The sequence below is a fragment of the Echinops telfairi genome, unplaced genomic scaffold, assembly GCF_000313985.2.
Source record: "Echinops telfairi isolate 266 unplaced genomic scaffold, ASM31398v2 ScPeMD7_2291;HRSCAF=2852, whole genome shotgun sequence".
Classification (NCBI taxonomy): domain Eukaryota; kingdom Metazoa; phylum Chordata; class Mammalia; order Afrosoricida; family Tenrecidae; genus Echinops; species Echinops telfairi.
Genome location: NW_022106189.1, coordinates 18,785,730 through 18,811,022, shown reverse-complemented (window position 1 = coordinate 18,811,022; position 25,293 = coordinate 18,785,730). Strand labels below are relative to the sequence as shown.

General features: G+C 54.1%; 1 protein-coding gene across 1 annotated transcript in view; it reads right to left on the bottom strand.

The window, feature by feature from the left end:
• Positions 1-20,701, bottom strand: part of SLC6A2 (solute carrier family 6 member 2) — a 40,647-nt gene extending 19,946 nt beyond the window's left edge. Inside the window, exons 1-4 of the mRNA XM_004704662.3 lie at positions 20,428-20,701; positions 11,388-11,519; positions 10,346-10,583; positions 2,147-2,285 (exon numbers count right to left, since the gene is read on the bottom strand). Of these exons, the coding sequence (XP_004704719.1) occupies positions 2,147-2,285; positions 10,346-10,583; positions 11,388-11,519; positions 20,428-20,701 (783 nt within the window). The remainder of the gene's footprint in view (positions 1-2,146; positions 2,286-10,345; positions 10,584-11,387; positions 11,520-20,427) is intronic.
• Positions 20,702-25,293: the final 4,592 nt, after the last annotated feature.

The following is a 25,293-nucleotide window of genomic DNA, read 5'->3' as shown; positions in this document are numbered from 1 at the left end:
TACAGGTACGTGTATCTATGTGCTAAATAAGCTCCTACAGGTACGTGTATCTATGTGCTAAATAAGCTCCTACAGGTACGTGTATCTATGTGCTATATAAGCTCCTATAGGTACAAATGTCTATATGTTAAATAAGTTGAGCTGAATCAAACTCTATGAAGTTCCCAAACCTATTCACCTACCCACTCTCCTTTTCTTCCTAATTAATGATTCCCCTTCTAATTGTTCTTACAGCAAACACATACCAAAGACCTACTATGTGCCAGGCACTAGACAGCGTCAGTCCTAGCTGGTGTTGCTCTATTCCAGACTGCCTTCAGCCTTCCTTTGCACTGTAAGTGAATCCCTTCTTGAGGCAGATAATGTGTCCCCACCCCTGTCCCCCAACATGCTGATAAGATACTCCACCTCAACTTCTCCACTAATTTCTTCCCACTGGCTGCTGGGCCCTTGCCACCATCTCCACTCTCAGTGAATGTGACCAAGAATTCTGGGAAGACTAGATACATTCCCCTTCCAGAATCAGTTGCCTAGTGAAGCTTTTCCCAAATTCATGCCTACTTGGCTATGGTAGACTGTTGCCTTGGTGACCCCAATAAACTCACCTCCTGTGTACCTCCCTCCCATACTGACTTTACCACAAGACTTGTTTTGGCCATTGGGACAATAGCAAGCATGATGCAAGCACAAACTAGATAAGCTTCTTGCACATTGAGGCTTGTCTGCTTGGAATATGTTCTAGAAATCCAGCTGCCATGCCGTGAGAAGTCCCGCAAGGAGCGACTGTGTACAAAATAACCAGCATACTCTGGTTGGTAACTCTATCTTAGCGTCTAGCCGGCAGCCAGTACAGCCAGTGTTGGACCTTCTTGGACACTGCACATAGAGTATGTGCCATCTCAGACATTTCCCAGGGAGCAGAACCATCCAGATGATCCCAGTCAACTCAAAGGATTATGAGTGATGATAAAATGGTTGTTGGTTTAAAACAATACATTTAGGGGTGGTTTGTTACACAGCAATAGCTAACCACAACACTGGGAAAGAACATCTGGCTTCCGTGGATTACACAGGGTCCACATGGGGCTGTTCCCACGATATTCCTCAGGCTAAGAATCAACATGAGCTATCACCTGTGTATATACCACCTCTGAATACACCCCACCCTGATGGGCGTACTACAGGGGATCCTGTCACCCAGGCCCAGAATGCCAACTCTAGCCGGGTCCTCTTGGGTCATCTAAGCCTGTGATTCTCTCCCCGGGGTGCCGCATAAGACTTTTCCTTATTGTCCTTGGGGTTTCCCATTCTCTGATTCGGGGAAGCCTTGGTGGAAAAGTCATGGGTTACATGTCTTGCTGCTAACTGCAAGGTCAGCGGTTCAAAACCCCCAGCCATGTAGAGGGAGAAAGAGGAGGCTGTCTACTCCCATAGAGAGTTACAGATCAGAAACCCACAGGGACAGTTCTACTCTGTCCTATAGGGTCACAAGGAGTCAGAATCCACTGATAGCAGTGATCCTGGGGATCTACTTGAGCCCCTGATGGGGAGACTTAGAGAGGGAGTTGTGTGCCCCCCAAAAGATGTGTTAAAGCCCCGCCCTCGGGTCCTGCAAACATGACTTTGTTTGGAAATGGGCCTTAGAAGATGATAGTTAGATGAGCACGAGGCTGTATCAGAGTTGGGCTGGATGCTGATCCAACCTGAGTGGTGCCCTTACAAAGGAGGGGAAGAGGCAGAGGGACAGCGAGCCGGGGAAGGATGCCCATGGTGCTGCTGCTGCAAGGAGCGGGACTCATTGGGAACTCCCAGAAACCCCAAGAACCCAGCCACTCTCCCTCAAAGCCCCAGCAGAAGTCTCCACGGCCAACACTTTGAGCCCCGTCTGCCAGCCTCCACGGGTCTGTGAGGTGACAGGATTCAGTGTGTACTGTTTGGCCACGGCCGCACTAGAAAACCAACTCCGGGGGTGGGGGACAGTGAGATCACCCAGCAAGGCAGCCGTGCGACTGGGGTTCCGCCCAGATGTAGTGCGCCCAGCTCTCCCAGTGACCTTTCGTCTACTACAAGGCTCTAAATAGAAAAAACAACAACACATGTTTTTTTTAAACAAACCTCTGACTGAAAGACAAAGAAGGGATATTACCTTTCCTGATGTCTTCACTCCTTTCCAGAGGCTGAAAAACAGGACGACGACGACGACCAGGAGGCAGATCAGGAGCTGCCACTGTGGCGGGCCGATGTTGTGGAGCCCGTCACTCTCATGCAGGTGCAGGACGCCACGCCTGGCAGACGGGGACAGGGGGGACGTGGGGTCAGGCCACCAAGGCCCTGAGCCAGCGCAGCCAGAGACGGGGGCTGAGCTGCCCAGCCACGGTCTCTCAGGCTGGACCCTGGGGCCCCAATGCCCAGCATCATGTAACCCCTCGTGCCCTCCACCAGGCTCCCTGCCCCAGACTGCTGGCCCTGTGGGCTGTGACGCAGGGGGCCCTGCTCCAGGAGAGGCCGGACACCTGGGGAGACACCTGGCCCTTTTTTAAGTTCTCAGAACTGATTTCGCATAACGGCATGCTTGATTCTGGGAGGTAGTGGTCTCCATCCTCAGTCTGAAGCTAGAGGATGTTGGTCAATATCTGTGTTGCCATAAAAGACCCCTGGTGGTGCCGTGGCTAAGTGCTCGGCTGCCAACCCAAAGGTGGATGGTTTGAACCCACCAGTCCCTTGGAAGGAGAACAATGTGACAGTCTGTCTCCCTAAAGATCACAGCCCAGGAACCCCCTGGGGGACTTCCACCCTGTCCTCTGGGGTCTGTCTGGGTTTGTCTCAACTGGACGGCAGCAGGGTTGGTTTGTGTTTGGGGTTGCCCTTTGTCCTTCTGAGGTGTCACTCTAACCTTGTCACTCTCCTGCCCCACAACTCCTCAGGGACTTCCAATCACCCCAAACAGTGCTTCTCACCTGAAGTGGGGATTCTGCCAGGACCCCAGGGGGTTATTTCCACTGTCTGAATTCTTGGGCTGGGGACAGTTGGGGCTGTCCCAGTTTCAGGCTGCTGGTTTCTAGTGAGCAGAGGCTATGGGTACCTCTGAACACAGGGCATGCCCTTCATGGCATTCCCAACAAAGGGGAATGCATTAACCAGCCCCAAAGTTGAATCGTGTCAAGTTTGAGGGTGAGAAATGCTGATGGCGTGGCAAGGGTAAAATGTTAGCATTTCAGAATCTGGGGCCTTTTCACACCCCAGCGGGTTGTGCCAGGTCCTCTTCTGACTCATCATACCCTCCAGCCTTTTGCTCCTAATACCAGCAGGCCACTTGGCATTCCCGGGCACTCAGGGCTCTAATTGCTCTGTCTCGTCCTGCAGCCTGGAACACATTTCCTGGCCCGATTTGTCTGCCTGGCAAATGATATTCACCCTTATAGTCTCCAAGCCCTGGTGGCCTGGTGGTTACAAATTGGGCTGCTGACCGCAGAGTCAGCAGTTCAAAACCACCAGCCATTCCACAAAAAGGAGAAAGAGGAGGCTTTGTCCTCCCGTAAAGAGTTACGGTCTCTGAAAACCCACGGGGACAGTCCTACTCTGTCCTATAGAGTCGCTATGAGTCAGCATTGACTCAGTGGCCACGAGTTGGTTTGGTTCGGAGTCTCAGTGAAGGAGCCCTGGTGGCATTGTGGGGTTAAGCGCTAGACTGTGAACCACAAGGACAGTGGTTCAAACCCACTAGCCGTCTGTTTCTGTTAAGATTTACAAAGCCTCAGAAACTCTTTCGAGGCTGGGTATGAACTGGCACTGACTGGACGACAGTGGATGTTAGTCGTCATGAGATGGGTGGGCACAAGACTGGGCTCCAACATACCAAGATCATGACACTGACAGAGGACCTGGCCATGTTTTGTCCTGTATTTCAAACATGCATCGTGGTTCAGACGCAGCTCAAGAGCAACCAACAGTAACAACGGTCTCAGCAGAGTCATCTAAAACACCAGCGTCTGTCTGGTAGGTTCTCGCAGCAAGAGAGAAGAGGAGAGTGTGGTAGTCGGTGGGCATGGGTGGAAAAGGCAGAGAAGCAGAGGCAGGTATGGAATGCCCAGGCACTGAACTCTGCTTCTTCGTGATGTTTGAGAAGCTCAGTGTTGGGTGGCTGCTCAATCTCACTCAGTGCTCTCAAGGTCATCTCACCAGATAGCGACTTTATAGGACAAGGTCAAACCGACCCTGTGGGTGTTGGGGAATGGAAAGCCTCGTCTTTCTCTCAAGGAGTAGCTGATAGTTTCAAACTGCTGACCTTGTAATGAGCAGACCGACGTGTAGCCACGACCCACTCAAAGTCAAACTCACTGCCATTGAGTTCATGCCGACTCAGAAGAGCCCCTGGAACCATGTCCACGGCTATCCCTGTCTTTCTCTCTCACTAGGGGTCTTGAAACAGTGGGGAGAAAAGAAAAGGTCCTGAATCAACTGTTTGCCTGGAAACAGTCTAAAATGGCTCTTAAGCCCAGTCAGACGGTCCAAGTACCCATCCCAGGTCCCCGACGCCACACGCACATCACTTTACAGTGCATGTCAATGTAGCAGGGCTGGTGTAGCGCTTCTGTCCACGACAAGAGCCAGATCCCTGAGCGAGTGGGCCAGGAAAGGAAGGACAATCGTGCTGCTCTCCCCAGCAGGCCCAGGCCTTGGGGGTTCAAGGCACAAGTTCAAGGGGGTGTCTTCAGAAAAGCCATGGAGAAATGGAATTAAAGATCATGGAATTTGTCTACAAAATTTTGGAAGTCCGTTCATCACTTGGGTTTGTTTCCGTGTTTCCCGCAGTTTAGTGAGAATAAAGCATGGTTAAGCATACGGTCCAAGCGTCCCCCAAGAAGGTTAGAATGGGGGCCCGGGGTGGGGGCGTGGAGGCTTCTCCCCCTCACTGGGCACCGGTCTGGGGTAGAACTTCCCTATCACCACTGCAACGCTCGCCAAGGGATGCCCTTTCGCAAATGCAGTTGCAGGCACAGGATCAGCTGCGGGCTGTTTGGCCCCCAGCCCAGAGCTTGGGTAGAATCGTGGATTTGTTCCTTCCAAAGAGATGTTCAGTCCATCAGGTTAAATGAATACAAGATGGGAACACAATTGGCCAGGAGGCTCAGAGGGAAGAGAGAGAGCTCTTCAGAGCTGGTGTCCCGAGGGGTCCCAGTGGGTGGGTCCACAGTGGCGGGTGGGTGACTGTTTCCAAGCAGAAACATCTGGAGGAAAGGGGCCAGGCAGGCACCATTAAACCAACCAACCAACCACCCCCCAGTGCCAGCCTATGACCCCTCTGGACACGGAGGTCAGAGGGAAGCCCGAGAAGGGTTCCTATCCACCGGCAGGACCCTACTCTCCGAACCTGAACACACCCCAGTGGGGATCAGACAGGACACAGGCCTGGGCGGTGAGCCTTGAGTCAGCCACCTGGCTTCCGAGCCCAGCTCGGCGAGGTTCTCTGTAAATGAAAATAACCCTTCCTCCCATGAGCCATGGGACTGAGTGGGGCTTGGCTGTGCAGAGATGCACAATGTTGGGTTCTGCGGGCCAGGAAGCTGGTGCGTGTGCGTGTGTGTGTGTATATGCGTGCGTGTTTGGGGGTGTGTGTGGGGGTGCTAAAGGGAAGAGAAGGAGAGGGGGGAAGGAAAACTCTAGAAAAAGCTCTGGGCTCTGCTCCTCATGACATGCCCAAGCTTTGCAGTCCTGCCTACCGGAGCGCTCTCTTCTTCTGGCACATTCTCCCCAACGCCGGGCCTGGAAAAGCTTGGTGCCTGTCATGAAAAGTAACCTGGGTTTCCAAACCCCCATCGCATCGCCCTCCTGCTGGGTCTCTTGGCAGGGGCATTAAGACATTAAGACGTCAGAGGTGGAATAAAATAATAACTCAGCCTAGAAGGAGACGATCGTTTTCCATTTAATTTATACAGGCAAGGGCTGCCAAAAGCAAACAGAAAAATGATGTTTGTTCCTCTACAAGAAACTCAGGGTGAAGGCAGGCAAGGGAATGTGTGTCTCAGCAACAGCCTTTGCCCCACAATCCTTTACAGAAGCAGTTCTCAACCTTCCTCATGCCGCGACCCTTTCGTGCAGTACCTCATGTGGTGGTGACCCCCAACCACAAAATTATTTTTGTTGCTATTTCAGAACTGTCATTTTGCTACTGTTATGAATTGGGCAACCCCTGTGAAAGGGTTGTTTGACCCCCAAAGGGGTCACGACCAACAGGCTGAGAACTGCTGCTTTACAAGTTCTGATGGAACACCGCTCGCCAAACGGGAAGGCCCACGGCCTGCACACTCCACCACAACCTCTCCAAAGATTCTAGAATTTTCTGAGCCACTCTCCTCAGGAATGGAGGCAAGAGAGCTCTAAATCTTCCATGACATGACACGGCAGTGCTATCAAAATGGCCCGAGCAGGAATCTTGCTCTGCCAGGGGCTGAAGAGCTCAGTGGCTAAGACAGTGGCTCTGAACCTGAGATGGCCAGTCCAATCACCAAAGACCCTTAAAAACCTGTATGCCCTTTCTGCGTGCAGACCAGTGAAACCCGCATCCTTGGGCACAGCGTCCAGGCATCCCTGGCTGTGTTTTGAAGCTCTCTAGGTGATTCCAGAGAGCAGCAAAGGTTTAGAAACACAAGACTAAGAGATTGGGCCTCGGATCCAGACAGCCTGCCTTCTAACCCACGTTGATGCCGCCTCCGGTCTGGAGGCCTTGGGATAGGCCACTTCACCACATTCCCTCATAGGACAAAGCTCATAGAGCAGTGATCAGGATTCAAAGAAAGCACACGGAAGGGGTTTTGCATAGTGGCTGGGACATGACTGAAGTGGGATCGATGTTTCTTTGAATTCTATAAAAATTTTTTAATAATTATATCCACTGTAAACTGCTACAGATGCACCGTGGTGGCACAACAGCAAAACACTCGGCTGCTGTCCGAAAGGTTGGCAGTTAGAACTGGGAGAAAGAACAGCCATCTGCTTCTACCGTGATGACAGCCTAGAACCCCCAGCGGGCTGTCCTGCTGTGTCACACGAGGTGGCCATGAGTCGAAAAGGTCCACGGTCCCCACCAACAACAACACGATTGCAGAACCCAATACAGCCCAGAGGCTGAGGTGTAGGCTCTGAAGCGTCATCACCTGGTAGGACCAGTTCTATACCGAGCAGCTAAAACTTACAGCCTCCTCATCTGGGCAGCCGGGGGAAAGTTACAGAAACTGCCTCGGGTTGGAGTGAGGCTTCCATCGGGAGAATGCATCCAAAGAAGGGAGCAGAAAGCCTGAGGCCCACGGTGAGTGATTGGCGGTTACTACTGTGATAGATAGAGAGGAGGACTGTAACGGTGCCTCACTCCGATCGGTGCTCACTGAAGTGAGAGCGGTCCTTCGAATCCTTTGGAGGGTCATATAGCTTGCACTTTATTCCTAACTCAAGGATCCACGGTGGCACCAGGATTAAGAGGCTGGCTGCTAACTGAAAGGTCAGCAGTTCAATCCTCCCAGCTGCTCCAAGGGAGAGAGATGTAAGTCTGCTTCCCTAAACGTTACAGCCGTGGGAAGCCTATGGGCAGGTCTATGCTTTTTGATCAGGCTGCTATGAGTTGGAATCACCTTGGCAACCACGGTTTCTGTGGTTGTTTTCGTTCTCTGTTTGTTACTGACCTAAAGGCTGGAGTGCAAACCCACGCAGCAGTGCCATGGAAGAAAGGCCTGGCGGTCTGCTTCTGAGCAGAGCACAGCCAAGAAAGCCCGGTGAAGCACGTCTTCTCTGCAGCACGGGGAGCCATCACGAGTCAGAGCGGCCTCAACGGCAGAGGCTTGGTCTTCTGTTCCGTGGAAGGAAGCTAGGTGACGCCCTGGGTCTGCATTTTGCAACTTTCCTACGTCCACAGTGATTTCCAGATCAAACATTGTGGTTTTGTTTTCATGTGCGTGTTGGTTTCTTGAAGCTGCTTTGTCTTCCACCCCAGCCAGCGCCTCCCTCCCACGCACACACAGTCCAAACCATCTCCGTGGCTGGCTGCTTCCTGCTTCCTGCATGTCACCACTTCCCTGCTCCCCCCCACCATAAAAGACCCAGAGAGACAGCCAAGAGTGTGTGTCGGGGGAGGGGGGGTGGTCAGAAGACTGACCTGGGTTCAACTTGTAGCTCCATCGCCTGCTGGCTAACCCCTGAGGTGTTTCTCTGGCTGACCACATCTCACCATGTACTTAGGTATCAAATGCCAGTTCAAATGGCACCTTCTAAGAGAGGCCTCTTTTTGCCCCATCATGGGTTATACTGTGCCCCCCCCACCCCCAGACTATGTGTCAACTCAGCTGGGCCATACTTCTCAGTGGTTTGGTGATTGAAGCAATGATGCAATCACTCCCATGATGGGATCTCACGTGATTAACCAATCAGTTGTAAGGGAATAGGGTGGACAACAACATCCCTCGTTGGCTCACAGCCCTGATCCAATTGATGTAAGGGGACTTTCCCTGGGGTGGGGCCAGAATCTGACACATTCGCAAAGAGAGAACTGAACAGAAAAGGATGGGCTAACTATCACCAAGAAATAAAAGCTGGGAGTGGAGCACCTTTGGATCACTGCTCTGAGAACCTCCTAAAGCCAGGGGAGGACTGATGCCAAGACGCATGGGATCGCCAAGGAACTATCAGGCCTGCAGATGCTGGAAAGAGACAGGACTTACCCCTCGAGCTATGAGCCAACAGAAAGAGGATCTTTCCCTAGAGCTGGTGCCCTGATTCAGTGTTTGGCCTCGATAACTGTGAAAGAAAAAGGTTCTGTCTGTGAAAGCCACTCGCCAAGTGGAATTTGGTATCATGAGTCGGGTGTTTCTCTAACAGGCACACAAGGTGTGAAAGCTTTTGTTCAAGGACTTGAACAAAACTTGGAATTGAGTAATAGACAGAGAGAGGCTGGAAGAGTTTTAAGGCGCCTAACAGTAAGACCCTAGATTGCCTTGAAGAGACAGTTGTTGGGCTTTTCTGGTCACCAAAGCAATCCCGGTGACGGTCCAAAAGGAAGCGAGGACAGCTGCAACGGAGATGGTTTCAGATGACAAAAAGCAGGGGCAGAGAAACCGTGATGGCAAAAACCATGCAAGCCTACACGCGAGTTGACTCACAGAGCCAGAGAAGCACTCTGAGGGCTGAGGATTTCCGATAAAGTAGGGTGCCTTGTGGCGAATGAGCTCTGTAATATTTGCCTGAGAAGAACAGAGGGTGAGACCACCAAAAGACATCTCAGAGGCCAAGAAGCTAAGGAATCAGGAACCGAAGGGACACCAACAGAGGAAGCAGAGCTGCCTGTCTCAAAGGATAGGCCTATGGCCTCCAGCTCCCAAAGGGTGGGACCATGACATCAGGGGGTTCGGAGGGTGAAATCTTCACCAACTCCACTCAGGAGTATGGGGCTGCTGTTTGTGAGTGTCAGGCCCAGATCCAAAGCCCACACTGGGGAGGCATGGCTGCCATGGCGAAGGCCAGATGAATGGGATCCGCTAAGGCCAAGGAGGTGGGGTAGCTACTTAGTTGGACTAGGAAAATGGGGCTGCCCAAAGTCTAAGAGCAATTGCCATCCTAGTGGGCGTGACAGGTAGAGTAGAAGTCCAGGGCAGAGAAGCCTTCCCCAGAACCCAGAGCAGATAGCCAATACCAGAATTCAAACTTCTAGACTCCGAAATGATGAGAAAATAACTTTCTATCTATCAAAGACATCCACGTGCGGCATTTCTCGTGTAGCGGTACTAGAGCACAAGATAGACTCCTGCAAGCAATTTCTACCACATCCTGGTTTTAGATCCTTCAGAAGACTCACCTGTTGCCCTGGTGGCACAATGGCTATGTGCTCAGCTGATAACTGAAAGGTTGGGCACTTTGAACCCAGCCGGCATCCCTGCCAGAGAAAGACCCAGAGATGGGTTTCCACTCAGGTAACATCCCAGAGAACGCTGGGAGGCAGGTCCACTCTGTCACATGGGGTCACGATGAGTCAAAATGTACTTGCTAACAGCCTCCCCACCCTGATCCACACCCTGGCAGCTCCCACCCTCCTGCCCCAGAACATAAACTTCTCAATCTAACTTGTCCACCCTTCTCAGCCCGTCTCTGAATACCCTTCTAGCTTTCCTTAATGCCACCATCTCACATAACCAAGTTGTAAGTATTGTGACCTGGGTTGGACCTCGGGTAGCTGCTCAGCAAACATGACACGCTGTGGCTGCTGGGGTCCCCTCCTCTCCGGAGTTTTCCAGTTTCTGGCCCAGGTCTCTCCCAGAACCACTGACCTCAAGGACCAGGTGAGGGTGGGGGCCCCCTGACTCACTCGTAGAACTCTGCTGCTGGTGTGAACTTGTACTTGGAGTACTTGGTGTGGTTCCCCAGCACGGAGCCATTGAGGAGCTTGGGGTCGGTGCAGTTGGCGCTGTTCCAGGCGTGGCCACAGTCCGTCCAGGGCAGGTGCAAGGTGAAGGAGGAGAAGAGGTAGTAGAGTGACCAGGCGATGATGACGTTGTAGTAGAAGCCAACGTAGAGGGCAATGAGGATCACAGCATAGCCGACTCCTGCAGGGGACACAGAGAGGGTCAGTCAGGGGAACCCCCGGGGCCCAGCCCCAAGCTTCCTCTCCCGGGGAGTTGGGTCCAACCACTACATGATTCAACCTTTAAAAAAAAATGTTGTCATGGAGTTGGTTCTTTTTGCCACTCCATGTCCGTCGGAGTAGAACTTTGTTCCACAGGGTTTTACTGTGCATGGGCTTTTGGAAACTAGATCTCCAGGCCTTTCTTGTGAGGTTCATCCAGGGAGACTTGAACCTGCAGCCTTTCGGGTGTGTTAAGTATTTGCACTCTCCAGGGACTCCTTTAGGAATAACCTTTCCGGAATTAAAGGTGTTAGGTGAGACTCAATCTCCCACTTCCCTGATGGAGCTGCAGGCATGGGACCCAGGCATGGCCTGAGTACTGCTTCCCCAAGAGCCACCGAGAGCAGTTGATAGATGGGCAGGCAGCTTAAATCAAACCTGTCGTGAAACCTGAAACCTATAACGACACTCTAGAAGTATCAGGGGTGCACAGCACAGGTATTGGTGTTTACATCCAGGTGCAGTGCACTTCGGATACTTCTGGAGGTATTTCCCACCGAGAAGACCAGATGCCGTCCATCCACTCCGCTGTTGGAACCCAGGTTCCTGGCAAGCCTCCGGTCTCCACCCACCGTGGAATGGTGGCTGCTCCTGGCTTCCTTGCCAAAGGCCCCAAGAATCCCCTAAGAATGCCAGTCTGCGAGTGTGTGTGTGTGTGTGTGTGTGTGTGTGTGTGTGTGTGTGCAGGGGACCTTCAGAACGCCCTCGCCTCCCAGGCCTTTACCTTTGAAGAGTGGGCAGATCTTCCACACTGTGGCTGCCCCTTCCCGGTTGTACTGGCCCAGGGCCAGCTCCATGTAGAAGAGGGGCATGCCGGCAATGATGAGGAACAGGGTGTACGGGATCAGGAAGGCACCTGGGGACACAGAGACAGGACGTCACCCCTCGCCCCGCTCAGCCTCCAGCCTGCCTCCCGGCGTGCTTGGGTCCTCGCCTGCAAGAGCTGTGAGGACCTCGCCCAGCTGCTCACCCAGGGTGCTCTGACCCAGAGCGATTGAGGAAGGACCACAAGGGTAATGACAGTTGTCGTCACAGCGGTCATGACCACGACCATTATCGGAATAATGAGATTTGATGATTAAATTCGTTCGGCAAAATCTGAGAGAAGAAACATGAAGTAGGCTGGTTTCCTGCAGGCATCCCCCTGCCATTGACTCTTCTGAAGCTCGGTGAGGAAAACTTTTCATTTATTTACCAAATGTCTTCACCGTGGGCTTTTCTCTCCCGGGTCACTACTCAGGAGAAGGAGCATCTCCCCTCCTTCGACAGCAGAGAAATCCCTTCCAGAGAAGAAGATGCGTGCCCAAAGCCCCCCCTGACTGAGCTCCTGTGTTTGCTGGGGTGGTTGGGTGCCACCCAGTTACTGCCAACTTGAGGCCGTCCAACACTCACAGAGCAGGGCAGCCGGGGGGTGGCGTGGGGGTTCCCAGGCCTTTCTGAGGGAGATCACCAGCTCTGTCTTCTGCGGAGATCCTGGGTGGGTTTGAACCTCCAATCTTGGGGCCTACAGCTTAACTGATTTTTTTTAAGGCCAGAGGGGGATTCCCGAGCCATCAGCTCATCGGTCTCAAGTCTCAAAAAGATGCAGTGTGTTGTGACAAGACCAGCTAACAGGGAGCAGGGTGCATCTCCTCCCTAGTGTTTGCATAGCTGGGATGAGGGGTGGCAGCAAAGTTCCCATTCAGATCTTCTGACTCATCAAGCTCAACACCAGGTTGAAGGTCCGGCTGAAGGTGGCACCCGGAGGTCCTGTTTCTGACTGGGGAAGGTGCCACAGAACATGAAAGGAACTTGGGGAGGGGGACAGGTAAGCCCCCAGGGCAGGGCCAGCAGTCACTCAGCCTTGGGAGACTTCACTGTTGACTAGAAACATCTGCGTCCCAGAGACCAGGGGTGACGTTCCAACTCAGGCCATATAGGCCCAGGCTGTGAGCATGACCCCAGCAAACTGCCACCCAGAGGTGGCCAGGGCATATCCTAACCCCTCCCGCCTATGGCCTTTGACCTTAGACACCAGAGCTCTCTGTCCTGCCCACACCAGGACAATGCTGAACCGGGAAATAGTGACTGGTCACACCACCAGAGACAGTCACATCAGATACCAGCAGCTCACACTTACTGGGCGGCACTCAGCTTCACTTGGTCCTCAATCACCCTAAGAGGCAAAGATGTCATTTCCCCATTTTACAGAGGCAGCCACTGAGGCTTCAGGGGGCAGTGGTGAGCTGCGGTGAGGTGACAGGTCCCTAGCATCACACTTCACACACAGGCAGCAACTCACACTCTTCCTCTCCCTGCTCTTCCTAGGTCTTCCCCTCAGAGAGCCCAGGGCACTTAGGGTCCAAGAGTGAAGTGCTGGCCCCGAGGCTGAGGCCTGTCCAGTCTGCAGCTGGAGATGGGGTGGGCAGGCAGGGTGACACTAGAGCAGTGGTTCCCAACCTGTGGGTCGCGATCCCTTTGGGAGTTGAATGACCCTTTCAGAGGGGTCACCTGATTCATAACAGTAGCAAAATGACAGTGATAAAGTAGCAACGAAAATAATTTTATGGTTGGGGGTTCACTACAACGTGAGGAACTGTATGAAAGGGTCGTGGCATGAGGAAGTTGAGAACCACTGCCCTAGGGGGAAGGGAACTCCTCCGGTGTCTCAAGCAGGGGTCTGCTCCGGCCAGTCCCTGTGTCTGCCTGGAAAACCTCCCAGAGGCCACAGGAGAGATCTTCAGCATAGAGAAATCCATTGCCTTGACAAAGTTCTCCCAGCTGCTTAGTGAGGATGGATGGAGGCCATGGGCCCAGGTCTGCCTGGCTCGAGAGCCCACACCCTGCCCATTCCAGACCATTCCACTTCAGGTGAAGGACAATCGTGGTCTGAATGAGATGGAAGAGGGGGGGCCAAGGGGATTCTGGGACCGGCGATCTGGACCAGCAATACGAACTACTCAGAGGCTGGCACAACCCCCCCACCCCCTGTGCCCCCACTCTATGCCAGGCGGCCCTTCTTGGGAATGGCCCCATGTCAACCTTTCTTCCCACCTCCTGTTTTGCTTCCAATCTCTGCCCTTCTCCATCTGCATTCGGAGAGGGCTGCTCTGGCACCTGAACTCATGGGTGGAGGCATCAGCGGGAGTCCTGCTGTTGCCGCTGCGGGAGGTGGATGGTGGGCATAACTGTGGGGATGGCAAAAAGTATCGAGTCTTGTTTATCAAACACCTGTAGAGGGAGAGGCTGATGCAAAGTTTATATCCTTTCTCATGGAAAGCCGTCCGTGAGAGTTGGCGATCACTCACCATATTTTCTACCAGCCATCGGTCAGCTGGTCCAATGACAGTGGCTTGGCTTGCTGTGGCCATGCTGGACGCTCTGCCTCTAACATTTCACATACAGCTTCCCCCAGAGCTTCCGGAGGATGACAGGTGAGGGAGGAAGGCTCAGTGGTCTGCCTCTGAAGGCGAGCCAGGGACGGTGCTGCGGAGCACACTGGAGCATTTGCTGATGGAGCCCAGGGAGACAAACCCCCTTGGAGGGACGGCGGGCACTGCACAATAAGTGGGGCCATGGGAGGAACCAGGCCAATAATGTTGAAGCTGGTGCAGGACCAGCCAATGTTGTGTCCTATGCTCTGTCAGGAGGCCATGAGTTGGCCCCACCTTGATGCCAGCTAACTAAGTCTATTTTATAGATGTGGGGTTGGGGACCTTAAAAACTCAAAAAACAAAATCACTGCCATCAAGTCCTTGCTGACCCATACATAGCGACCCTCTAGTATAGGGCAGGTTGGCTCTTGAGAGTTTCTGAGATGGTGACTCTTTACGGGAGTAGAAAGCCCCGCCTTTCCCCCTCAGAGTGGCTGATGGTTTCGAACTGTTGACCTTATGCCCAGCATGTAACCACTGAGCCCCAACTTGAAGGAAACGAAATCAACAACAAGTCTATTTTCTAGAGGAGGACACTGAGGCTTGGGGAGGGGAAATTGCTTATTCAAACTAGTAAGGCTGGTGCTGGGTTTCAAGCCTGAATCTTTCAAAATCTCACCCTGCCTGTTGGCCCCCTGGAGAAACAGATGCACTGAGCTGTGAATCGGCCTAAAGACCCAGGTCTTCCTTCGAGACCACTGACATTATCACGGCCCAGGGGCGTATGGGGAAGGAACAAGGCAGAAGCCTCGGCACTGACCTTGGCCCAGTGCGCTGCCTTGTGCCAGGCAGTGTTCTCTTCTGCCCAGCCAAGAAAGCAACACCAGCCAATTAACCAGGTGTCTCCACTTGGCCCACTTTCTCTCCTCTAAACCTCTGGGTGGCCTTGCCAACAGGTTGGTGAGTTGCCCAGTTTGGGCATCTACTGGCCCACCCCTCCCTCCTGGCGGTTGGCAGTCAGCTGGCTGGCAGGGATCCCCCTGCCGACAGGGAGAGAACGGAGGACCGGGTCTGTGCAGGCCTGCTTGAAGAGAGAGTTACCACACACGGGCCACCAAAGTCATGGTGAGCAGACCACGAAGACTCAAGGACCCTGCGATGACTGGGCTGGAGCAGAAGGCCCACAGCCTCCCAGGGGCCAGTGTCTTATTCTGCAAAGAGGCTCCTTTGCAGAGGCTCTGGAGGAGGGCGGGGCCTGGCCTGAAGGGACACTGTGGGCAGCAGGGAGCCCTGGGGGTGGAGCAGTGATGTGTGGGGCTGCTAACCACAAGGGGAGCTAGCTGTCTGAAACCACCAGCTGTTCCTTGGCAGAAAGATGGGGCTCCCGGTTCCTGTAAGTACCGTCTCTGATATCCACAGGGGCAGCTCCACCCTGTCCTGGAGGGTCGCGATGAGTGGGCATTCACCGGACAGCAAGGAGCTGGAGTTGTATTTTGGTTTTCAGGGCAGCCATGGGCTAGGGCTCCGTTACTAGCCTAAGAGGGGCCCTGGGGAGTGCTCAGCTGATAGTCAAAAGGTCAACAGTTGGATCAGCTTCTGTGAAAACCCCAGCCTAGCAAGCCCTGTCGGGGCGGTTTACTCCGTGGAACCTAACAACCCCGCTAACTACACCACCCCCACCCCCAGCAGTGCTGCGGAAGAAAGTCCTGGAGGTCTGAGTGGAAAAGTCCTGAGGGCTGCAGCCTCCTCTAACCCATGGGACCCTCGTGCGTTGGAACCCATGGCTCCAATGCCTATGGATGGAGACTGGCTGCCTCCTCCTGTCCCCAGCGCTCAGCGGCTTTTCAGAAACAGCCTGACTTGAAGACCTGGAAGTTCCTCATTGTCCTTTTGGTAAAGACTGTCACTGTAAGTCAGCACCCAATCACGGGCAGTGGGTAGAAGTTACTGCCATACCTCTCAGGCCCACAACCACACACCCCACAGTCTGGGGTGCACGCTCACAGCCCAATCTGCATCGAGGAAGGGCGGAAGCCAAGAGGGAACTCCAGCAGCCAGGGGGACCTAGGACACCGTGCACACACAGGCCTCTTGGTCCCTGGCTCCTGGATCCAAGGGGAGGGGTGGCCTGGGGCACCTCCTGGCCAGGCACCCTCAGGCAGTGTCCTCAGAGCCTGGCTCTTCTTGGTGTCAGGAGCCAGCCAGTTGATTTCATCGACCTCGCCCCCAGAGACAGAAAACGGTCCCATAGGACTTTCAAGGCTGTATCTTTACGGGCAGGAATAAGATACTGGGTTTGTCTGGTTGTTTGGGGGAATCTTTACAGGCAGGTCTTTCTCCCACTGGGTGGGTTTGAACCACCGGCCTTTCAGTGAACAGCAGAATTCTCGGCCATCGCTGGCGTGATGAGACAGAGCTGTGAAGTGCCTGTCACCCAGCAGGTGCCCTGTGGGCAGCCAAGCCGCTCGCCTGTCATCACACAGGGGGAGAGGAGAATCCTGCCACCCGTTGCCATTCCCCTAGCAGAGGGCTTGCTGACCCTTGAGTTTCTGAAGCTGCAAAGCTTTACAGGAGGCAACAGGTTCATGGTTCTCGTGTAGAGGGGGTTTAAGCTGCCACAAGCCCTCGCTTCTAGCAAACTATGGCTCCAGGTCCCACTGAGGTCACTGACAACCTTCTCTTCCTTCATCAATTCTCTCTCCGAAAAAATTCTTCTCCTTCCAAATTCAGAACCCCACCCCCACTCCTGGGCCCGCCCTGTTGTCAGCCTGCTTGGACACAGTGATGAGCCAGAATTGGTACTATCTGATGTCTCACAACTGTGCCAGGAAGGTGCTCTAAGTCTCCTTTTATGCACAAGAGATGAGGGACTTGCCCAAAGCCATGTTTCCAGGGACTACGGCACTCCGCTTCAAGTGAGTCTTTTTGGACCTCAAGGCCTTAGGACCACCGCCACAAAAGCAGGCGTGTCTCACAGCAAAGTAGTCATCGACAAGTAAGCATCCCCACCGGCCTCTCTTCCCTGTCAACCTGTCACGTCTCACTATGAACCAGAAGCAGAGGCAGAGGAAAAACTCTACGAACCTGGGCACAGCCCGAGCACCTGGTACTGACTCCCCACTAACGCACATGGCTTGAGAAAGTTCTTAGCAACGCCCTAAGAGCGTGTGACTTTGCCCTGGCCCACGCAGCTGGGTAGCTAGCTTCGGGAAGGTGTTCAGGCAGGCTGATCTTCCCCTGTAATTCATTCAGAAAATATTAGCCAGTGGCCCCAACTATTGGCATCTCCGTTGATTCAAAACACCCTCCAGCCTTGGCCAGTGCAAACAGCCAGACTGGGAGACGTTTGCCACGTTACTTCTGGCACCAGAGGGGCACACGAAGCAGGGTGTGTTAAATAACAGGGCAGGCAGGCCTGGCTCTCGGGTGACATGGAACCAGCTCTCTCGTCAGAGAGAGATGGGTCTGCAGGTCATCTAAGCTCACATCCAGCCAGGGCAGGGCGCTGTGCTGTGCCCAGTGTCCTACTATGACAGCAGGGCTGGGATTCGAACCTGGGTCTTTTGACTGCTTCCCCAATTGTAGCAGGCCTGTCTGCATGCCTGCTTGCCCACTTCTGGGACTCATTTCAGAACCGCTAAGGACAGCTGATCCATAGCAAGTGGCCAGGAACAACAGAAGAGATACAGCCCAGAGGGGACCAACAGAGGATCACATGGGAGGGTGAGGGATGGGGTAGAAAGGGAAGTGCCTCCTACCCTGAGATGGGGTTGCACACCCCACCCTGAATCACACCACCCTTGAGACTCCGGGTCAGAAAAGGAAACTCACTCAGGTAACATCCCCACCCTGCCATCCAGCTTAACTTTGACGTTCCGCTCCTGTCTCTCCCAGCTCACCACATGTTTCCTGGTGCCCTGGGCAGGATGGGGCCATCTTTTCCTTCCCCTCCACTTGTCCCTGTCCTTCTCTTCCAAGGAGCTTGTTCCAACCACCAGCAGCCTCCCACCAGATCCTCCCTAACGAGCCCCTCTTCAGACAGTCGGAAGAGGTTGCCTCTTCCATCCTTTGCACGCACCATCATCGTGATGTGGTCACAAGGCTCCCTCGGACCAGCCTCTGGGTCTGGCATGGGCATCATCACTGTGAGATTTACAATAGCCCTCCAAGTCTGACAGCATTACCAAGAGACTCAGAAAGCTGCCCAAAGTCACCCGGCTAGGAGCTGAAATCCAGGGCCTCGTCTCCTAACCTCGACCTAGTCATCCCCCTACGCCCACCACCACCACAGTAAGAGCCGTCGGCTTCACTAATTGCCACAGGTGCTGATGCTATGGTGTCCAGATATGGCATCAGATCTTGGGGGGTTGAGACCACTTCATTCTTTCAGTCAATAGGAGTCTGTTTGCCAGGCTTTCTCCTCGGCAGTAGACACGCAGGGAGGAACAGGCCAATGTCTGCCTTCCAAACGCCTCACTTTGGGGCAGACAGGCGTGCAATGAAACAAGTGGAGGAACTGCTGGTGTGAGCTGTGTGTGGACCTAGGAGTCTAGGCGGGGCCTTCCAGCAGCATCACGAAGCCCCTGGGACCTGGGACCAAGCTGCCGAGCTCATGGTGGTGTGAGTCCCAGGACATTGGCCACCTGGGGTGCTTTCAGCTTCAGCAAACACTTCTAACAATGGGAGGGACTTGTGGCAGCATGCCAATGCGACCTGGAAGTGATTCACACTCCTGGTCGTGCATCTTGCTAATGCTGCAGAGCCTAGCTGGGTCTCTCACAAAGAGAGGGAGGGGTCCAAAAATGCAATGCTGATGAACAAAGACTGTGCTTGGCTGTCTGAGGTGGTTGCTAAGGGCATGCTGGAGGGTGCATCTTAGGGTCTCTTGTCGGTCTGTCCTTCATCATCTTCCTGCCCGTTCAAAATCGGTGGGATCTGCATTTCCTCCCTCCTCAGGTCCAAAGGGCTGCAGCCCAGGATGTTGCAATATGACCAGAAACCCTTGAGAAGCTGCAGAAGGGCAGCATCTCACCCCTGGAGCCCAAAGGAGTTTCTCTCCTTCTCCTTGCCTGCACTCTTCCTGGGCTTCGGATGAGGAAGGGCCTGCAAGGTTCAGCCCCGGCCCAGACTCGGCCTTGTCTCCGAATAGCTTATAGCAAACATCCTGATTGGAGGGGGTGCCCAGCGCATGCACACAAGCCCTCATCCGTGGGCTCAGAACCCCAGAGGACTGGCATTCTCAGAGGGCGAGCTAACCGCTTCCGTGCCTTCCCCGGCACCCTCTTCTCATAGCCACCTCCTCCCTGTGCAAACACCAGGCAGTGTCCACCCCCAAGCAAGTGTCTGGAGCACGGACGGATGGGCAACGGCGCAGGCTCCCTGGCCCAGCTCATCCACACTCCCTTTCTCAGCTTCAGACCCCCACTCTCTAGCTCTCTCCCTCCCTTCTTCCCTCTGACTTCTCTGGAGCCTGGCATTGTGATCACTGCCAGGAGTCAAGGCACGGGGATGGGGATGAGGGGGTTTCCAGAGCTGAGGCCCCTTCTCCACCCCCTTTCTCCAAAAAGTCATTGTCCCGGGCTCTCCAAAGGCCCTGCTGGATTCATCTCAGCAAAGGTAACAAGACTGGGTGCTTTGGGCGCCCCTGGGAAGCAGCTTGTCCCAGACCCCCATATGCTGGGACCCCTGGGCTGCCTTCCCAGGTGTGACTGAAGTGTGCTGATCTCGACTCTCATCCCAGGGCAGGTGAATCATCTGGGGCCCCATCACAGCAGGGTCAAGTCCAGCAGGCTCTTTGCCCCTCTTCCAGCCCATCCTGCCATGTGGATACCACCTGGCCAGGTGAAGGCATCACCCCACCACTGAGGCCACCCACCTGAAGGACCCAGCCAGCTCCTGGTACCTAAGGACCCAATTTCAAGTAGCTCCTCCGTGGACAAAAGTGTCCTCTGGATAGGGATGTCCTCTGTCCTCTGTCCCTAAGTGTCTCTGTCCCTAAGTGGCTGGTGCCAGTGCTACAGAGCTCTCCGGGCCCCTTCAAGACCCCAAGTTTTCTCTCCCCTCCTACCCAAGGTCCAGAGTGCTGGACTCAGAGTCCCCATGTCCCTGACTGTCATGTCCAGGCCCGAGTATTGCTGGTGCCCCTTCAAATCTTGCCTCCCTTCTTGCAGACGGGACCGTGCGGCATTCCTCACCCAGCTTAGTGGTTCCCATTTAGTCCTTCATCTCTGGCACCTAGCTCTGCCCTATCTCCGTTCTGCCCTGGGAACTTGTTTCCGTGAGCCCACTGCCGTCTCTTTCAGTGCCTCTGACTTGAGTGGGTGCCTCCTGTTCCCTCCCCCGTACGCCCCAGTTCTTCTCCCTGCCCGCGTGCAAATCCCCTACCCCGACCCCACCCCGGCGCTCGCTCACCTCCACCGTTCTTGTAGCAGAGGTAGGGGAAGCGCCACACATTGGCTAGGTCTACCGCGAAGCCGATCACCGACAGCAGGAAGTCGATCTTCTTGCCCCAGGTCTCCCTGGGCTGCGCATCGCCCCCGAGGGGCGCCAGGACGCATTGGACGCCGTTGCGCTCCTTCACCACCACCAGCTCCAAGGCTTTGCGCGCCTGCAGGGGCTGCTTGGGCCCCGCATCTGCCTCGCTGCTCTCGGGCTGCACCTGCGGGTTCATCCGCGCCAGAAGCATGGGTGCGGTTGGTGGCGGGATGTGAGCAGCACTGGAGGCACTCAAACTCTGCCTAAAGCAAAGGAAACAGAGGCGGTCCACTGCGTCCGGCTGGCGCTCCAGAACCCTCCCGGGAAGCGCCAGGCACACTGGGCACCGCGCGCGTGGAACTGATTCACAGTTTCCAGAAAAGGCGCGCGTCTCTTTGAAATGTTTGGTAATGGAGTTTGCTGTCCGCCCGACGCGGACCAAAGGCACAAAGAGACCTCGGGTCTGGGCGCCCGCCGAGCTCTCACTTCCCCGCTCTCTCCCGCCCCCAAATGGCGGGGTTTGGACTCACCGAAGCCAGGGCTTCCCAGGGGCGTGGGGGCGGGGGAGGGAGAGAGCAAAGGCAGGGTTCATCTGGTCTGCAGCGCCCGTCCGGGGCCTGTGCGCCCCTCGACCGCCCCCGGGAGCCTCACACATCCACGGTTCCACCACGCCAGCTCTCTGCTGGGTGCGGCTGCGCCTTGGCCTCCCTGGCACCGTGGCGCGCCCACGGCGCACTCACCTGTCCTGCAGCGAGGGCCTTCCTGGGGGTGCTGCGCCCTCCCTGCCCCGGGCCAGCCGCACTTCTGCAAGCTCTGGGGCGCAGACTGGGACCCGGCTTCTAGGGGTGGCGCCCGAGCGCGGCCCCGAAGAGCACTGGAGGCGCGGGGCGGCCGGAGGGGGCGCGGGCTGGCTGGCTTTGGCCGCGCCGGTAGGGCCGGGCTAGTAATGTAGTCTGCGCCTGGGGTAACGCACCTATTGCATTAGCCCAGCGCGCGGCCCGCTCCGTCTGGACCCTGTTAGCTCTAATGGAGACTGACAGCGCGGCCGAGGATGGGTAGGGGCGGGGGCGTGGCACGGGCTCGGGGAGGGACCGGAGCCCCTCTCCGGGCTCCTGGCAGGACCCAGGCACGCCCTTTCCATCGCCAGCCAGGCAAGGAACAAGAAGACTGCCAAGAAACTCCCAGAAGTGGGGTCTGAACCTCGGCTGAGGGAGACAGGAAGGGCCCGCTAGAAGCGGAGGCTTGGCGCAGCAAGGGCTTTGCCATCCGCAGCTAGTTACTTAAGCTCCCTGGTCAGAATTTCTACATCAACGAAATGGGGATGTTATGCCCAGGGCCCAGGACTCCAGGCTGGTGACTAGCTGTGTCCATAGGTGAATCTTGTTCAACTAGCTGGGGTGTTAAATGGTCACGACCCAAGCATTGAACTCCTACCTCCCTGTCACAGATATGAGCGTTGGGCATTAGTGGCTGTGACCTCTGTCCCATGAGACTAAGAATGGAGAAATTGGTCCGTACTTTACCCCCCCATCTATGTGCTTGCTAAGCACCAGGCAGTGTTGCAGGCTCTTGACTACATGGGTGGGCTAAGCGTTCAAAGACCCTTGTCTTCCTGGAGACGGTATGCTGTCAGTGAGACAGGGAAGTCTTGGGAGACAAGAACCCGTGGTCTGTGAGAAGGGGGTAAGCCCATGGGGAAAGGAGCCACTGGGTAAGGGGTTCGGAGGTCCTGTGTGGAAGGAGAGGGCGGTCTGGAGTCTGACAATGGGCAGGGAACTGAAAAGGTTCACATGTAAGCAAGTATCGGCTGAACCACGTGGGCCTGGTATTCATTGACTAGCCCATGGACTGCCGGAAGGAACAACCCTCTCTTGGAAGAAGTACAGGCAGCATCTCCTTGGAAACCTTTGAGGATGACCAGACTTTACCTACTCTGCACATGTGCTAAGAAGGGGCCCGTAGTCCCTGGAGAATGACATCGTGCTTGATAAACTAGAGGGTCCGCTAAAGACAGAGAAAGGCCCTCAAGGAGGTGGAATGACACTGTGGCTGCAGCAGCAAACTCCAGCGACACAGGAGACCGGGTGTGTCATTCTGCTGTTCACAGGTAGCTATGAGTCAGAACCGACTCGGCAGCACCTGACACGTACCCCTCCCTCCCTACCAGCAGTGTTCGCTCCTTCACTCAAGCATTCATCTGTTGACTCAGACAGCTGTGCTCACTCCCCTTCCCCGCCCCCCAGCCTACTGGAGCGATGGGAATTGTTCTCCCCTCCAAGCAACTCCTGGCCTTGTGGGTAGAGATCCCCTTGGTGATCGGTATGGTCAGCACCAGCTGTGACTGTCCGGGTGTGAGAGGTGAGTGGAGCTGCAATTCCTGGGGAAGAAAGGCTTCTTGGAGATGAGAACACTGCAGTGGGATGAGGAGGCGTTTGAAGAGGCTTTAACATTCCAACCTCAAACCTACCCCAGGACTTTAGCATGTGCTGTTCCTGCTGTCTGAGTTGTTCAGCTCTCCGTTCAGTGATTATCTTAAAAAAAAAAAACAAAAGCAAATCCCTTTCTGATCACATCCATTTAAAATACACATCGCCTTTTTAAATTCCATTAAATTCCATTAATTCCATTCTATCTAAATTTATTTTCTTTCCACTTTTGTTTGATTGGTTTATTAGGTCTCCCCCTTGGGTGAACTATGCACCACTGGTGGTGTAGTAGTTATGTGTTGGGTTATGATGCACAAGGTCGACAGTTTGAAACCACCAGCTGCTCCAGGGGAGAGAGATGAGGCTTTCTACTCCCTCAGAGAGTTAGTCTCAGAAACCCACAGGGATGGTTCTACTCTGTCCTACAGGGTCACCAGTCGGAGTTGACTGAGGAGCAATGAGTTTGGTTTCTTGATTTGGGTGACTATGAGCTCTGTGCCGGCAGCTCCCTTATCTGTTCTGTATCCTGTTAGCATCTGCTCTCCTCTGGGAAGGATGCAGAGAGGGGAGTAGAAGAGAACCCCAGAGAAAGAGTTAGAGCGTTGGTGGTGGAGTGGTTTCAAACTGGGCTACAATCCACAGGGTCAGCAGTTCAAACCCACCAGCAACTCCGCAGGAGAAAGGCTGATCTTTCTACTTCTGCAGACAGTTCCAGTCTCGGAAACCCACAGGGGTTACGATGAGTCAGCATTGTCTTGATAGCAGTGAGTTTGGTTAGGTTATCCTGGCCCCCCGGGACCTGCTTGAAGGCAGAAGAAAGTCAGAGAATGATTATAGGTTTCCATCTTCATCACAACTCCCCCCCACCCACCCAAAAAAAGCAGTAATGGAATCATCTTTCCATTTTCAGGTCACGGAACTGTGGCTCTCAGGGACTGTGTCTTGGGACTGCAGGTTGGAAGTGACAGAGTGGAATTGAGAATGTAGGTACCCTGGCTTCCAAGTCTTGCCTCTTCCACCACCTTCTGGGCACATACCCTCAGAGCCTCTTGGGTTGTCATGTTCCCCTTCTCTCCTCTACTGCACCCCTATCTATCTGGTTACGAGGTCCTGAAGATCCTGCCTCATCTGCCTCCTCTGGAGTCCTAGCTCAGCATCTAGCCTAACATTTGGAGGGTCAAGTCCCAGGAGCAACTTGAAGTAAAGGTGTGGTGATCTCCTTCTGCACAACCACCATTGAAAATCCCAGGGAGTACCTTTCCCTCCAACACACATAGCGTCACCATGAAATGGGATTGACTCAGTGATACCCAACCGCGCCCCTCCAAAGCCCACTCTGGTAGTTACATAGCGGTTGTCAATTTGAGACTTAAGAGTGAAAGGGTGGAGTTTAGCCTGTCAATCAGGTCACAGCTTGATGACCTCATTTGAAGGCGCTAAGGAGATAAATAGCTCACTGGAGGCCAGACACACACATACTCCCTGCAAGACATTACCGAAGATGAACCTAATGGAGCTATGCTAATGCAGTTAGAGCCTGGAGCCCCATGGAGCCCCATGCCAGAGCTGAGATGCTTCCACCACCACTGGACCCATAAGACTTTCCATCCACTGGCCTGTGATCTTCCTGTATTCAGCGTCATTGCACATGTTGCGTGAATCTAAAGAGGAATTTATAGAATGGTATTGGACACATGGGCTAATGTTGGACTTATAGCCTTGATCTTGACTGGGCTGGAATGTTTTCTCAATATTCAATTGCTTTTGTATATAAAGCTCTTTCTTATACACATATGAGTGTCTATGAATTTGTTTCTCTGGTGTCCCAGGACTGACACACCCAGTCGGCCACGGTCACCACCTTCCACTGACAGTCGCCATCGCTTTTTACTGCTCCATCACCCTACTCCATGACCCATGTCCAGTAGCTTTCCAAACACATGCTCTTCCCTAGCTGCCAGAGATCTTTCTAAAACCCCAGTCTGCCCACCTCACTCCTGCCTGAAACTCTCGTGCAAGGCACTGACCAAGACATCGGTGTGATGGGACTCACCCAGGGCTTCAGGTGTTTCTGTTTTGCACATCTCTTTACCAACGCTGCTGTACTTGACGAGCACTTGGTGTTTAGACAATCAGAAAAAGAAAACCCACCATTTCTCAAAATCCTCCCATCTCCCGAGATATTATCTAAACCCCTTTGGCAGCATGGGCAAGATTCTGCCTGTCCCTTTACCCACATCTCATATTGTACTAGCTCTCTCCACGTTCTCCCTACAAACCAACACAAAGACGCATCTCATTCTTTGGCAACACGAGAAACACTCAACTACTACTGGTTTCCTGGAAGTGATGGCCTGTAGATTTTTAAATATACTGT